This window comes from Saccostrea echinata, unplaced genomic scaffold (assembly GCF_033153115.1).
Source record: "Saccostrea echinata isolate AGI-Se365-2 ecotype Australia unplaced genomic scaffold, CSIRO_AGI_Sech_v1 ptg000003l, whole genome shotgun sequence".
NCBI classification, from domain to species: Eukaryota; Metazoa; Mollusca; class Bivalvia; order Ostreida; family Ostreidae; genus Saccostrea; species Saccostrea echinata.
In genome coordinates, this window is record NW_026889752.1 from 11,337,498 (window position 1) to 11,352,925 (window position 15,428).

Sequence of the window (15,428 nt, forward strand, 5' to 3'; positions counted from 1 at the left end):
TACGACGGAGACAATTGTTGACGAAAGAGTAGGGTACCTGCCATGATATTTCTCCAGGAAAAATGTTAAAAGGTAATAAAGGATTAATAATCAGAAATCACCGTTGTTAACTTACATTGGGAATGTACATGTATATGTAATTCATGTTTTTAATTACTTTATCTTGGTCTGATATATTAATTAAGAATACTTTAATCTATTTCAGATAGTGTCATTTACTATGATCCTCGTTTGTATTTGTGTCGTTCTCTCGTTCCCGACTCTTTTTCCGTATGAACAGGAGTCATGTAAACCCCGCTCCACACAACGCTGAGTGAAAATTTCACGGTACTATCGCTGGACGTCGCCGCTTTTGACAATATCTAATTAATAGTGTCTGTGCATATAACGTCATTTTTTTGTTACCAGGATATTGATTTTTTTTTTTTTTTTTTTTTTTTTTTTTACATTCGGGTACTCTAGATCGTAAAGTTTCTAAGGATATAATTTTTTGTCACATTATATTTCCGTATAGCCTGGTAATAAAGAAAACATTGCTGTCAATGCTATGTTTGAAAGTCAAGATATTGCCGTGTGCCGACCACCGATATATAGCACCATTTAAATTTTGTTTATAAATGCATAATTATGGGATTGGAACCTTATATTATTTAGCCAAAATGACAAAAATAACCTTTCCCAACATTATGCCAAAAATGAGTAATTTTGGTCAGGTAGGTTATGAAATATTTTAAAAGTTCGCGTTTTTCTGGGACAACCCTCGTATAGCCATTTAAAAAGAAAATTGAATATAGGTTTCTAACTCTCTACAGAGCCAATAATAGACAAAATATAATTGTACATTCACCCACCAAAAAGAGGGACATTTAGCAGTTGATGTAAACCTGTAATGTCATGGAAGTATATATTGTTTATTTTTATATCTATATATTATTTTATTAAATAATCATATAAAGTAGGATTAAGTAGATTAATTATTGTATTTATTTATTGAAATCTACGTCATTGTTTGTTTCATTTTTAGGATCTTTTTCATTCTCAAAGCCTCTTCGAGAGTTTCAAAGTTAGCCAGATACTGTGAAATCACAAATTTTCATGGGGGTTTAATTTTCGATGTTCTCGTCGTATGAGGAGACGCACGATTCCATGTTCTCCACGAAATGTAAGATTTTTTAAAGAAAAATAAAAAAAAAAAACTTAGCACTTCTTCATCCACAAAATTAAATCCTGACAAACCAATAATTTTTCCTCAAACCGCGAAAATTTAACACCACGAAAATATGTGATTTTACAGTATCGGTCAATGTCTATTTTTGAACGTAAAATTCCACTTTTATGTACGTTAGATAAAAAAAAAAATAAGGACAATCAGAAGTAAAGATTCAAGAAACGAGGGTGATTGTCATATTTCAGAAATATTTTCCAGCCTTTTGTGAATGATGAGCAAACATATTTTATGTTCTTTAGCTATGCTTTCTTTTTATTTGTAGATATCTTTAGGAAACTCAACAATAATAAATTGCTTTCAATATTCTGTATTAAATTGACAAAGTTCATACTTCGCAGATATAGCCACCAAGATATGAACCATTATCACACGGGACATTGTGGAACGTGTATCGTTCTCCTGCAAAAAAGAACATGCAGTCCTGGGGAGAACGGTCGGATCCATTGGGTTCTCCGGCACCAAAGGCATGATACGTCATCTTGGTCATTTGTCCGTGCTTGATCCACCTCCAATCTCCCCCAGGTTTTCTTCTGTTGATGTTCCTTCCCCCAACATAGAAGTGAATTCCTGATTTTTTTTATGTTTAATAGAAAGATTTAGGTTTTAAAAGATATTGATCAAAGAAAGTAATCAGTATAAGTGCAATTTATAAAATGATACACAATACTTTCTGTAGCATTTCATATACATGTACCTGTATTCATTTTTTTAAGGATCTGTTTCATTCTCAAAGCCTCTTCAAGAGTTTCAAAGTTGGCCAGATACCCACTAGTGTCTAGACAGTTGGCCTTTGGAATATAATGTAAACAAGCAGTTGAATGAAAATGAATTTAACCAGTTACTTGCTATCATTTGTATGTACCGGTAACAATTTTCCAATCTACTTACAAACGCGGAGTCTGCTGACACTTTAGCTTTTTTGATCAGGTAACAAGAATCCCCAATTTTTTTATACTGTCCAGGACAAAAACGTCTCTCTTTGAAAAAAAGAGCAAAAAAAAAAAAAAAAAAAATGAAGGCATTTAAGGACATGAAGGACAAGACATCTGGAAGTAAATGTGTTCAGAGGGTCAATGTGTTTTATTACAATGACGCAAAAATATGAAATTTGTTTTCGTACATTTTATTTTGAAAAATGCCATAACCCTCAAGTATTTTATAACTTAGCAAACTACGTCATACAATAAAATTTATTAAATCCAATAATCCCTGTTGCAAACATGATATAAGTACAAAATCTGTATAATTACATCAGTCTTAAAACAGATATACATGTAATTATGTTTAAACTAATACCTCCAACGATTTCGACAGCATCAATCTCTACCCATGAACGGGAAACAGTACAATCAATTTCGATTCTCAGCTCGTTCACTTGGAAGTTAACCTTCTAAATAAAATTAAGTGTATTTTAGAGTATTTAAATAAATTTTACAACTCTACTGAAAATATCTACTGATAATTTGTCACCCATATGGCATTTATATACAATTGTTTACAAAACAAAACCCAAAAAAAATTGAATTTATATTTTTTCTAACCTTAAGTTTCCCTTTTTAATAACTTTGAAACCTGAAACTCTATGGAAATATGCTTAGTACTTACGCACGGTGTTGGTACATGTTGACGTTACGTCAAAATCACGCATTATAACGTTGTTTTATAGCATTTTACGTTATTTATTGTGCACATTAAATACATATTTTTACTATAGAATTTATCAAAAGAAAATAAGAGGCTACAATCAATAATGTCAATGTTAGATCTAAAGAGAATATTTTGACTTTTAAATTCTAGTAAGGGATTGTCAGTTCACAGGATTTCAAAATATCCTCGTGCATATCTTCAGAAAGCGAAATTTTCCGTATCTTGATTTCATATGAAGACAAACATAGCGAACAGCAAGAGATGGAATGAGAACATTTCTCTTTTTTATAAGTTTGTAATTGAGATGATCCCCCTTTATTTTTTCGAAATATAGTCCTTCAATAACTTTAACACCGGCATCAAAAGTGTTTCCCCACTCATCTTTTGTAGTTTCTACAAGTGTTCGCTCCTCTTGTATAAGCACTGTACTAAATAGTAATCCTCTCCTTCATCTTCAGTGTATACAGCTATGATCACGCCGTTTTGAATGAGATCTGAATGAACAGTGCTACAATCAAGATTTGAATCATCAGCTGAATCAACTGAATTTTCATGTTTCATAATGTAGTCCTTAAATGGTCCCGCAAAACTGCTACACAAATTGTATTTGTCGTTGATGCAGTGATTGCAGTTGTAACATCTGAGGTTCCTTGCCCGTATTTTGCAGGGTTCTACAAATGTTATTTGATGGAAACATCGAACTGATGGTAGAGACTTGAACGTCCTTCCACGATTACGGGGGATTTCATTGACATAACGGAATATTCGCCGCTTGCAGCCTGCAGAACTGTCTTTTGGAGAGCATAAATGACGAATGCAAAAGTTGTAAAGTTGTTCTGCATTTTGAATGATCCACTTTCCGCGAGAAACAGCCATGTCTGCTTGATTTTTTATTAGCCCCCCTGCTGCATCCTGGACCCCCTTTGCATGCGATGTCTCAAAAAAGTTTCTGATAATTTTGTATCCAAAATCCTGTTCTGAGTAACTCAAATCTCCAAAGCAGTGACGAGATTTGTACTGTGAGGCACAACCATCAGTAAATTCGTGAATCATTTCAGTTTGGTAATTTATAGAAATCAGGTAATTACAGATCAGTTTCTGTACTTCATGTGTAAAGTTATGGTCATGACTGGTATCGGGACTAATAACGAAAAAATGTTCTTGTATAAGGTCATGCTCAGACGTATTCTCGTCTTCCTGGCCATCAATATCGGGCAAACGATGCCTGTATAATACAGTGACGTGCAGGGATACTTCTGACTTTTGAAAATAGCTCGATTGAATTTCCACCCTGTCCTTACAGTAGTAATTTTCAGAAAAATCATGAATGCAAATTACATGATTGTTTTCGAGATTTTCTTTCAGAAAATTCAATTGACACGATTGCCACTTAGAGCGAAATATGTGACTTGCAAATTTGGAGATGATTTGAAGAAAATACCCAAACATTTCGCCGGGTTTTGTGCTCTTCTGAACAAGACAGAGTTTTCTGGTCATTTTGTTTCTTATTTTTGATTCAACATATTCATATCTCATCCACTTAACATCGTTGGAGTTTTCTGTATCTTGTTCCTGTTCTGATAACATGAATTTTTTAATTGACTCCACAGTTTTCACAACGCCGTTCCACGCAAGCTAAATTGTGGAATAATTCGCCCTCTGGTTTTTGACAAAGTGTACTGTTTATCAGTTCAGTCAGATTTTCAAAAACAGGATATTGATCACTTGGCGTATTATGTTTTCTGAATTCCATGCAACTTTTAAAAAGAAACCTTGCCTCCACGTGGTATCTACAACAACATGTTTCTCGGTCGCGTGGTCTAACTGGAGTAACAAAGTAAGGTTTCAGATTTTCAAACATTCTTTGAGAGATTTTAATGTGTGGATATTTTTCTTGAAAACTTAGGAAGACTTCAGTTTGCGTTTTTTCAAGAATGTGTTTCATGTGGCGTGTATAAATCTTGGGTCCAATGCGTACTCTCTTGATGTCGTTTTTATTTGCAGTTGGTCTCGAATTTTCAGAAGAAATCCAAAAATCATAAGCTAGCTTTTTAGTTTCCTCCGATAAACCATCACTTCTAGTTTTTCTGGCAGTGTATGTCCACGCCGAAGTTTCTGTACTAAGAACCCTGTGACGCATTCGTTTTCCTGCACAAAGGAAAATTTAAAATTAAAAAAAAAAAAAAACTTTACTCCTAAGAACTACGAACGCTAACGCTCGATTCCCACCTACATTTTAAACCCAATTAATTCAACATAAATGGTAATTTTGTCATTAAAACTTATCTGAATGCAAAGAAGAGTTCGTTAGTGACGGGTTTATATATATATATATATATATATATATATATATATATAAAAAAAAAAAAAAAAAAAAAACAGTGTAAAAAAGTTATCTGTTCTTATTTACAAGTCTTTCCAGGGGGGGGGGGGAGGGTTAGATTTTTTTTAATTGAAATCAGGGATTGTAACATCTCCAGATTTTCAAATACTCATGAATATGAATAAATGACCCTTAAATTTTTTCGTATGTTAAATTAATGTAAAATTCAACATATATCATTAATAAAGTACATTTTTTATTTGTAATCTCATTTGAAATTAGTAAATTAATGACCTCTTTTTCTGTTTGTGTTTTTTTTTTTTTTAAAGGTCTGTAAACATATCCCCCCCCCCCCCCCCATGGAAACAACAAAAGATTTTGTATGAATTTAAGAAATAACAATTGATAATACCTGTATAAAGGAATTTTTGTTTCACTGGGGTGGGGGTTAAAAATATTTTCCGTTTCCATTGATTTCTATAGTGAAAAACACAAGTTTTACCAAAATAATAGAGTTATCTCTCTTTGTTTTCCCAAATAAATTATTTCATATGATGATTCACATAAATATCTACATAAATATGAAAAATCATTCAAATGCGTCAACTTTTGAAAATTGACTTGCAGGTAGGCGGCAGGACAATGCTATCGTTTGCAGTTTTTTTTTTTTTTCTAATCCCGGTGCATATTTTAATTTCAGATCAATAGAGCAATACATGTAATCATGTATTTTTATACAGAGAGAGAGAGAGAGAGAGAGAGGGGGGGGAACATACCTGTGTTCATTCGTCTCACATTGAATCCAAGCTTTTTAGACAGCTCCGTCCTGCATTTTGTTTTTTGTACATTTTCGCCACTGACCGCTGCACTTAAAACATTAATTGCCGCTCTTGCATCATCGGACCTTCTAAGTTTGTTTTCGTTAATAACAGTTTTCATATCAGAGAGAAGGGCATCAGCCATTTTGATTTTCTTTACATCATCAGGTGACGGTGTTTTGTTAAATTTCTGTAGAAGTTTGGCAGTGGGACTGTTCTGGGAGGATATATAGGTAGATATTAAAGCTGCTCTCTTTTTTGGCGTGCTGGGTAAATTTTGCTTCAATTTTTAAGTGCCCTGTGTTTTTGAGTTCTCGAATTAAAAATAAGTTGTAACTCCTCATCACGATCACCCTGTCTATTTTTTAAACGGTCTCTGTACTCTCTTTTCTTTTTATTTCTTTCAATCCTTTTTCTCTCAAGTTCCTCTTTCTCTCTCTTTTTCCTCTCTCTGTAGTCTCTTTGTCTTGCAGCCTCTTTTGTAACAGTTGAATTAGCTTTCTCTTTCAATCGTTTTTCTCTCTTTTTTGCATTATAAATATGTTTCCTTTCATTGTACTTTTTTATCTGAATCTCTTTCGCCTTTATATTTTTCAGTTCCCGGTAGTATTTTGCCTTTTCGGCTCCAGTCTTGAATACTATGTAACATGAAAAAAAAAGTTTAGGCTTCCTCCAAGAGCCGTTTTTCAAAGTATGTATGTGGGTGGTTGGAGGGGGGTGATAAACAAAAAAAATATCAAAATTATAATTAAATTGTAAAAAATTATCATGTAAAAAACTATTTAACATTTTGACATAAATTACATGCCTAAACTTGAAAGTCCTATTTGGCGAGGAAGGAGGGGGGGGGACATTTTAATGGCATGGTCTTACAGAGGCAGTGCCTGCTGCCAAGTCCTTTTATTCATTTGACATAATGAAATATTACTGAAATAAAAAAAATTTTAGGACAAAAAATATTCCAAGAGCGTAGAGATTTCGAGCACTTTGAAACAAATACAAATACAAGAATGGCGGGGGGGGGGGTTCAATTTTCTTTTTACATTTACAACAAAAGACTACTCTTTAAAAAATGGGGGAGGGGGGGGGGGGTCGAGGGCCCTCCTTTCTTGCTACCAAGGGTCTGCAGTTAATTAGAAAAGGAGCACGGCAACAGTAATTTAATGCCCCAAACGTCATACATATTGTATTACACATTATGACGTTTTTTTTAACATGTGACAAAATGGCTACATTTTCATTAATGCTATTTTTTTTTTCCTACGTAGGCGAATAAGGTATATTTTATATAATAATTTCTTAGAATATTAGATGTTCTTCAAAATAAATGTAATTATTACTCATAATTATGCCATTAAATCATATAATTAGATACTTATATGAGCCGTAACTAAAAAGTAAGAGTACAGTAACTCGTACATGCATAACAAAATGGCTACACTTAATAAAGCCTCCCTAATATTAATGTTGGGGTAGTAATACTATATGTATCAAAATTATTACTTTGAGAAGTATTTGTTCTTTAAGATTAAATATTAAAATTTACCTTTGTTTGTCATTTCTATCCGGTGCACTTCATCATTTTTAGTAATGTTAATGTCAGGGAACGATTAATTTCTGTTGGACATTTTATCAACTCACAACGAATTCAGCCGAATCTCTTGAAATTTGTAAAATGACGTCATAATTTTAATAGCGTCACAAAGAACACATGCACAATATTCTTTCCCCAAAATTTTATTAGAAATATATGACAAAAAGTGCATCTTTTCATCTATTGTTGTTGTGCGAACAATAATCTGCGTAACGTTGGACATAGGGTTTTTGTCGTAATGTTCAATAATCAATAGAGCCTTATAAAATCTTGAATACCTCTAGGCAGTAAGAAAGGGAATTTTTAAAATTCTTTATTACAGTAGATAATATATTTAATTTCATTATAAATTTCCAGCTAATAACGTATGAAGAAAACGCCAGTTTCTTTGTGACACATAAGATTCTGATATTACAGTACCAACACCGTGCGTAACGTCTTAACTATCATAATACAGATTAAATTTATAAAGAATGAAAATATCATTGCTAATATGTACCAATCAAAATGTTGAAACGAAATATTATACAACACTTTAACCTTTAAATGAAAAAAGGACAATAAAACTCACTTTTATTTCAGGAGAGAATTTCCTAGCCTTGCTGATTACACGAGCTTTTGAAACCTTGAAAATTTCAACCCACTGTTTCTTTTTATTCTTTGCCAATATTCTCGTGACAGCTCCACCATTCCAAATTTCATATATGTTAACCTTAGTTAACCAAACTTTTTCAGGAAATTTTACCTGAAAAGTATAATAAGCAAATAAATGGCAATGTAACTTAACCATTTATTAATATTTTTTTAAGGTAAAAAAGGATACATCATCAGCTTCATATGGTGTTTATGTCTCTCAGTTGATTCAAGAACATGACTGTTCTGCTTAGGAACTGAACAAAGGGAAGCTATTTACAAATATGTTTATGTTACAAGAGTATCAATAATCTTGTCTAAAGGCTGCACTTCGTAAATTCTATGGTCGATAAAATGACCTTGTCCGCGTGTGTTTCAACATGCATGTCATGAGTTCAAATATTGACTGACGTTTTTAATTAAATTGTTAGGTCATTTTTTCATACTGGATTGTATTCGGATTTACCCGTTTACCCAATAAAGTCAAAAGGGCTCACGTCAGGTGTGACACGGGATGCTTACTCCTCCTTTCCACCTGAACCCACCAGTGTTTAAGGAGGCTGGGGGGTCAACAAATTAACCATCAGATATAATTTATTTTTTTTAGATATGATATCTTAAGCTGTCAATTATCATTTGGCAAAGAAAAAATTCATACATTTTAGTTTTAAAATTTGATTATTTTTGTATATCTTTATATGGAGCTCTTCTTCTAAAGGAGATCAATATAGACTAGTCTAAAAATGGCCACGACCACCCAGCCCTCTTAATTGGACCTTTGAGCATTATTACTGTTCGTTATCTCAATATTTCACTCTTTCGAGAAGATGTTATTTCAGAAGCTTTTTTCATCTTCTTCTTGGAAAGTGCACCACTTTTCAATATATCTGTGGTATTAAATTATGGAAGAAATCATTTTCTTCTGGCGGGAATCATCTTTGAACTTCGGGTTTTTTTTTGTTACTTATTTCCTGATATGACTTTGTACCTCTATGAACTGATTTGCATTCAGTTTTCCAGTCGCCTGTGTCCATGCCAATGGGCTATCACCATAGCGAGGATAAAAATTGGGTTTTCCCAATATCTGTTTTGCTGAGTATCTAGTAAATTTGGGAAAAAAATCTGAATGTGATTTTTATATCATACAATATTAATGTGATAAGACTAGTAAAGAATACAACAGCAATTAGAAGACCAGAATTTAAATTATTAATTTTGGAAGCAATGGCATATGTCACACCGAACTTACCTTCCTCAGTTTATCCCCAAATGACCCCTATGGTGCAATATTGGAGAAAAGGGGAGTGTTAACTCTACTAATTCTAAATTCTTCCATAAACTAACTTTCCGATATTTACCCTTTTTGTTTCCATAGCATCAATAGCCATCTGTGGAATTTCAAACCTTATAAACTTGAGGGACACATACCAATAATATGTAGTATGTAACATGAAATACTTTAAGCGTAAGAAATCAAATGTAACCGTTAAAGAACTCTCACTGCTCAACTGTCCTGAGTGTCGAATAAAGGTCTAATTTAAAGCTTTTCATCGGCATTCGATGACGTCTCGTATGCATTAAATAATCTTGCAAAGGACGTAAACCTACAAACAATCAATCATCTAGTTTTCTTTATTACTTCTTTAATTATTTACCTTCTTTATTACTTTCCCATTTTTTTTTTTTTTTTTTTTTGGCTTTAGACTTCAGACTATGACTGCTTAATTCTGTCTCTGAAGCCTTTAATAGTGTATAGGGCAATGCTCTTCCAAACAGGGGTAATGAGGAGATATGTCCTATAGTCACATCATTCATTACGGTATGTTTCACTAGAACACTTACCTGAATAAGTAAATACACAATGGTCACTTGAAAGCATTTATTCAGCCTCCCGAAAAAAGGTGAATAACTAATTAGCTCAATCGTTCTTTCAACTGAAACAGCGATAGATTTTGTGCAACCGTTTCCAATTTTCTTTCAAAAACACTTTCACGTTAATTAAGCAACAATCGTATTAAGTTTCGACTCGATTGGATGGACTGTTACTTAGAGTAATGAAATTGGAATTTTTTTTCAAATTTCTTCTGTTTTCATGGCAACGTTGATAATTTTGGAAATTTAAGGGAGCCGACTGGGGTTTTATTGTGTGAAAACTACTATAGAGAAACTCTTTAATTTTATACAATATATACCTTACATTGACTTCAGTATATATGCCAAGTGTAGTGAACATCTACCGTCTGGTTATTTTTTAGGGACCATCTCAAAATACAGGTACATTTACTATAGGGTTATATAGGAAAATACCATTTTTTCGCACTTCGGAGCAAATTATACAAATGCTACTATAGACTTTTTGCTCAAATTATATTATTTGATGGATAATACTATATTGTACATTTTTTGCAAGAAACACAAAATTCTACCGTCTGGTTACCAGAGGGGGCATTTCAAAATGTCAAAAATCGTGATATTTTCCTGTTTTTATGGAGTACAACAAAACATGACAGATACCACTGATTTACATTTAAAAAAAAATAAAAATTATTGTGAGATTCTCAATTTCCTGTGTTTAAAATTTCAAGAGCATCTATTTTATACTTTTTATTTTATGACGTAATTAATGACCCCGCTTAAAGAACTTCGGTTATTTATAACGTCAGAAACACGCTGTTACGACGTCTATCTACCCATCATTTGAAAAATCGTTTAAAAAGTCAGTTATTTAAAAACGTAATTAGATTTTTTAACCTTAGTTTTCCTAAATTTGTTAATTTTTGTAAATTATGTAAAAATAGTTGCTTTAAAAGAGCAAATACGCTTGATTTTACTATGCTGCGCGAAGTATTGCGCAATGAAAACCCCAGTCGGTCCCCTTAATTGCGGAAAGCATATATTGTAAGTATCTTGAAGATTGTTCTAGCCATCTACGAGAATAATCGCGGACAAAATTATAAGTGAAACAATAAGAATATTTCGTCCCGTCTAAGTTCGGGGTGACATAATGACATGAACAACAGGCGAGTTTACCCTCCTGAACTGTACTGTGACGAATATCCTGTAACTTCGGAGGCCCATTGACGTTTGATGCTTTTCGCTTAGAATTGAAAAACAATTTTGTTTTGTTATTTATAATACATCAAAATGAATAGAAAAAATTTTTACACAAAAAAAAACATTGAAAAAATTCTTGTTACTAATTTTTACCAGTAAATACAAGAGAAAAAAAAACCCCACAACGTATATACTTATGCAATAACATTTTTAATTAAAAGTTAAATGTGATACTCTTTAAAAGACCGTTAGAAATCCAGAAGATATAAGCAGACTGACATGAGGATATCTTTTCTCTTGTGAGAAACTTTATTTAAAAAGTTACACATTCTGCCTACCTTCTGAGAAAGAGACGAACAATGTGAAAACGCACAATAGAATCATCATATTCACCTAATCCTTACTCTATTCCGACACTTCAAGACAAATTTCCAAATCAAGTATAGTGGTAAAAATAAGCACTTTTATAATGATCCATCGCTCTTCTTATATTTCATTTTAATGTGTATATCAGTTACCACAATATTGACAATTTTACATTATTTCCTAAAAAAAAAAAAGAAGAAGAAGAAGAAAACGCAATGGAAAGAAACACACAGTACGCTCTATTGTCAAGTTGAACTTGGAACAATTCTTGAAATCAAATATCTATAACAACCCAGCCAATGTCTTAAGAAGAAAATAATCACAATAAGAAATGACATTATTTTTCTTTTCCAACTGCAATTAACACAATATAAATTGCACAAATGCAAGGTCATCTGTTGAAAATTCTGATATAAAAGTATTTTCAACAACAATGAAATATTACCAATATGCATGTTATTTAATTATATACATTTTACCTGATCATTATTCTAAATAAGGATACTTATGTGTTTTAATTCATACTTTGACAGTTAAAGACAACATTTTATTCGGAGAACAGTAAAGATAGGTTCAAAAATGAACAACCAAATTTACAATTAATTTCTTATTCGATTACATTATTTGATTTGAATAAGACTGTATATTTCTATTTATGTAAAGGTGTGTGTATCCCTTTCATGCAATTTTCTTTATTGTAATATTTATATAATTAACTTTTAAAACAGATTATGTGGGTATTTCCTTACAGGCAGTACTGCCAATAATTTTTTTTAATCGAGTATACAAGTCATTGAATGAACTATAATTCATCTGGGACTCTCATGAAGATTACTATTATAATTATTACATTTAGAGAACTCTACTTTAATTTTAAGAAGAAGTAAAAACTCTGTTAATTTGCAATTAGTTTACTAACAGCTAAACGATTTCAATAGTGTGTGAATTAAAGAATGAAAAAAAAATATCGATCTTAAATACGCACAGCTGCAGACTTGCTTATTGCTTCTCACACCATCGTAGAAATTATACGAAAGTACCATTCACCTACTTCTGTTGTTAGGTAAATAAGATTTTTTTGAAATTTGAGTACCCAAAGCGTATGTATATTATAATAATTATATAAAAAAAACTTTAAAACTGACACTGCGTTCAAAAGTTGTAAAGTATTTTCTTTTTTCAAACAGATATTGTTAAATTTGCAGGATTGCTTATTGCAAAATGAATCTAGAAATATTTGTGATAATAACATAATAAGAAGATAAAAAAAAATATCAATACTTGTAATATAATACTTGTCAACCAACTCAGAATATATATGTATTATGGAAATATAACCAGAAGATTTTTGTTCAATGGTAATGGTAGAATAAGTTATCTTTATTAGAAATGTATCCCCTTTACACAGCAATAAATATTAGTCCACTGTAAGATAATTGTTATGAATTTGTTTTAAATTCTTTGTACGACATAAGCATTATGAATATAAATTATGCAAACTTGATTATACTTCTCATTATTAATAATCTTGTTTTCATTTACTGTTTCCTTTTTTTATTTACAGCTAGTCTTCACATGAAATATTTTTTGTAAAATAGAACAATAATAAATAACTAGAGGCAAGCTCGTTACAAAGCAACGAGAGGTCTTCCGTCGGAGCTGCCTGAGATAGAAAACCTTAAACTTGCCTAAATGACATGGGTCATGAAATATTTGTTTAAAGGGTGAAATTTAAATGTTTCTCCATTACAAGATATGGCCAGGAAAAAAATTGTATTTTCTAAAGTGAACTTGACAAAGTGACCTTGTGAATCATGACACATTTTCGGGGTATACACAATCTTTGTGTGAAGTATTAATTTTCACATTTTGCCATTATAAGGAAATAAACTGTAAACGATTTTTTACTTTTTCTCTGCAAGTGACTTTGAACTTGTCAAATTGACCTTACATCAAGGTCGTAACATACTCTCTGGTGAGAAATATTTTTTTTTTTCTGAAAAATGAGCTTCCAACGTTTCTTTTTAAAAGTTATGGACCGGGTACAATCGCAAAGATAAACAGACATGAGTGATATCCCCAAACTTTGTTTTTTGGCTACAATTAGGGTACCGTATAAAGATTGTCTGTTTTTTTTTTTTTTCAGCTGGAAGAAGCATGCAGTCTCTGTTGTCAGATATCAATAGATATACAGTCTTATATAAAAAGTATTGTTTTGTAGTGTAAGTAGCACAAAAAGACATTGTTTTTATTTCCCGTATGGGACAATGGGCACTAATATGACCCTACATACGCACATTTTTCGATGAGTTGCAATCCCGCCTGCTTTTTTTAACCGATAAAATACTAAACATTGAAACCAATGTTTTTTCTGCTCACATGGAAATATGTACCCCCCTCCCCCACTCGAATGAAAATAGCGACCCTATATTCAGAATCGCAGAGCATCAACGGATACAGATCAGGAAAGAGTGGTAAGAAAGTGGACTAATCCTCATCGGATTTAAATCACAGATAAAAGTAAGTAAAATGCGTGCAGTTAATGATTGAATTATTTTATGCTTAAGCGTTTTATTTAATATGTTGTTTGTTTCAATATTAAACGATAAAAAGATAATCCTTTTCTCTCTCTCTCTCTCTCTCTTTTTTTTTTTTTTTTTTTTTTTTTTTTTTTTTTTTTGGAAAGCATGATTATTAAAACAAGTAAAAATGATAATAAAAAAAAATGAACATTTTAACTAAATAATCTGTAAAGGAACCATAGAACTCGCTAAAAACCTTATTCTAAAAGAATATTTAGCATTTTTAAATGTGGTCAGGTATATTATTTATAGCAAGTTTATGTTTGTCATACGCATAAAGATTTCTCCTTCATTTGTCTAATGAAAACCGTTACGTAATTTAGGGTCAAGATTTTTATTCCTAAAATACACAAGATTCGAACAAAATAACAAGTTCATGAAATCACTAAGAGGTAAAAGAACAACTTTTCTAGCGAAAGCAATGTCGAATTCTTTACCATTTTTGTGTAGTGAAGCGAAAACTTTCATGAGTCGTAGATCCCTAATTTGAGGAGACAGTTCCTTTTTAGGGGTGTCAAATGAAAGCTCTTAAAATGTTGCACAACTTTTATTCTACATGTCATAACAAAATATTTTTGTTCAAAAGATACAAAGGAAAATCTGTGTAAATTCTCGCTCTTTTATACGTCCTAAATTTTGACCCCTGTCTTTCATCCTCCTACGTGTTTATATTCTTCTTCACCCTACAACTATATCCTGCTGGACACATCATTATTAGTGACGTAAATATAATTAATAATGAGGACCATAAATCCTTATTTTAAAAGGGCTAAAATTTAGGGAACCCCGATCTTTCAACAGGCGTCAAAATTTCATAGATATTATGAATTCTGTGGAAGATTACGCCAAGAGATGGGCCAAAAATGAAAAAGAAGACATTGACCCTTTGTCAGATGGATTAAAATATCAGATGGATGTTGAAATCTCGCATTTAGCGACTGAGGGGCATTTTGAAAACTATCTATCCTTCTGTCTTCAAAATTCAGAAGTGAAAAAAAAAGAATTTGATTAATTTCACGGTTAATATGTACTGGTCCCAGCTGACAAAGCAGGAAACAACATAGTCTTTGTTTGTAAGGCTTATCATTTTAATTGTATTTTAGAGGAACTGGGATTTATTTCTGCATGTGGTTATCCAGCTTATACTCAGATATAGTTTTCTACTTAACATTTTTCTGACCAC

General features: G+C 32.0%; 1 protein-coding gene and 1 pseudogene across 1 annotated transcript; both read right to left on the reverse strand.

Annotated features, from left to right (window-relative positions):
• Positions 1-1,550: 1,550 nt before the first annotated feature.
• On the reverse strand, positions 1,551-11,626 carry LOC133178461 (uncharacterized). Its single transcript, XM_061313157.1, has 8 exons — positions 11,623-11,626; positions 11,274-11,340; positions 9,232-9,343; positions 8,182-8,355; positions 2,525-2,618; positions 2,117-2,205; positions 1,923-2,016; positions 1,551-1,795 (listed from the first exon to the last, which is right to left on the reverse strand). Exons 1-8 carry the CDS (start codon positions 11,624-11,626, stop codon positions 1,554-1,556), a joined length of 876 nt encoding a protein of 291 aa, XP_061169141.1. The 3' UTR covers positions 1,551-1,553.
• LOC133178629 (uncharacterized) lies at positions 3,269-7,575 on the reverse strand (annotated as a pseudogene).
• Positions 11,627-15,428: the final 3,802 nt, after the last annotated feature.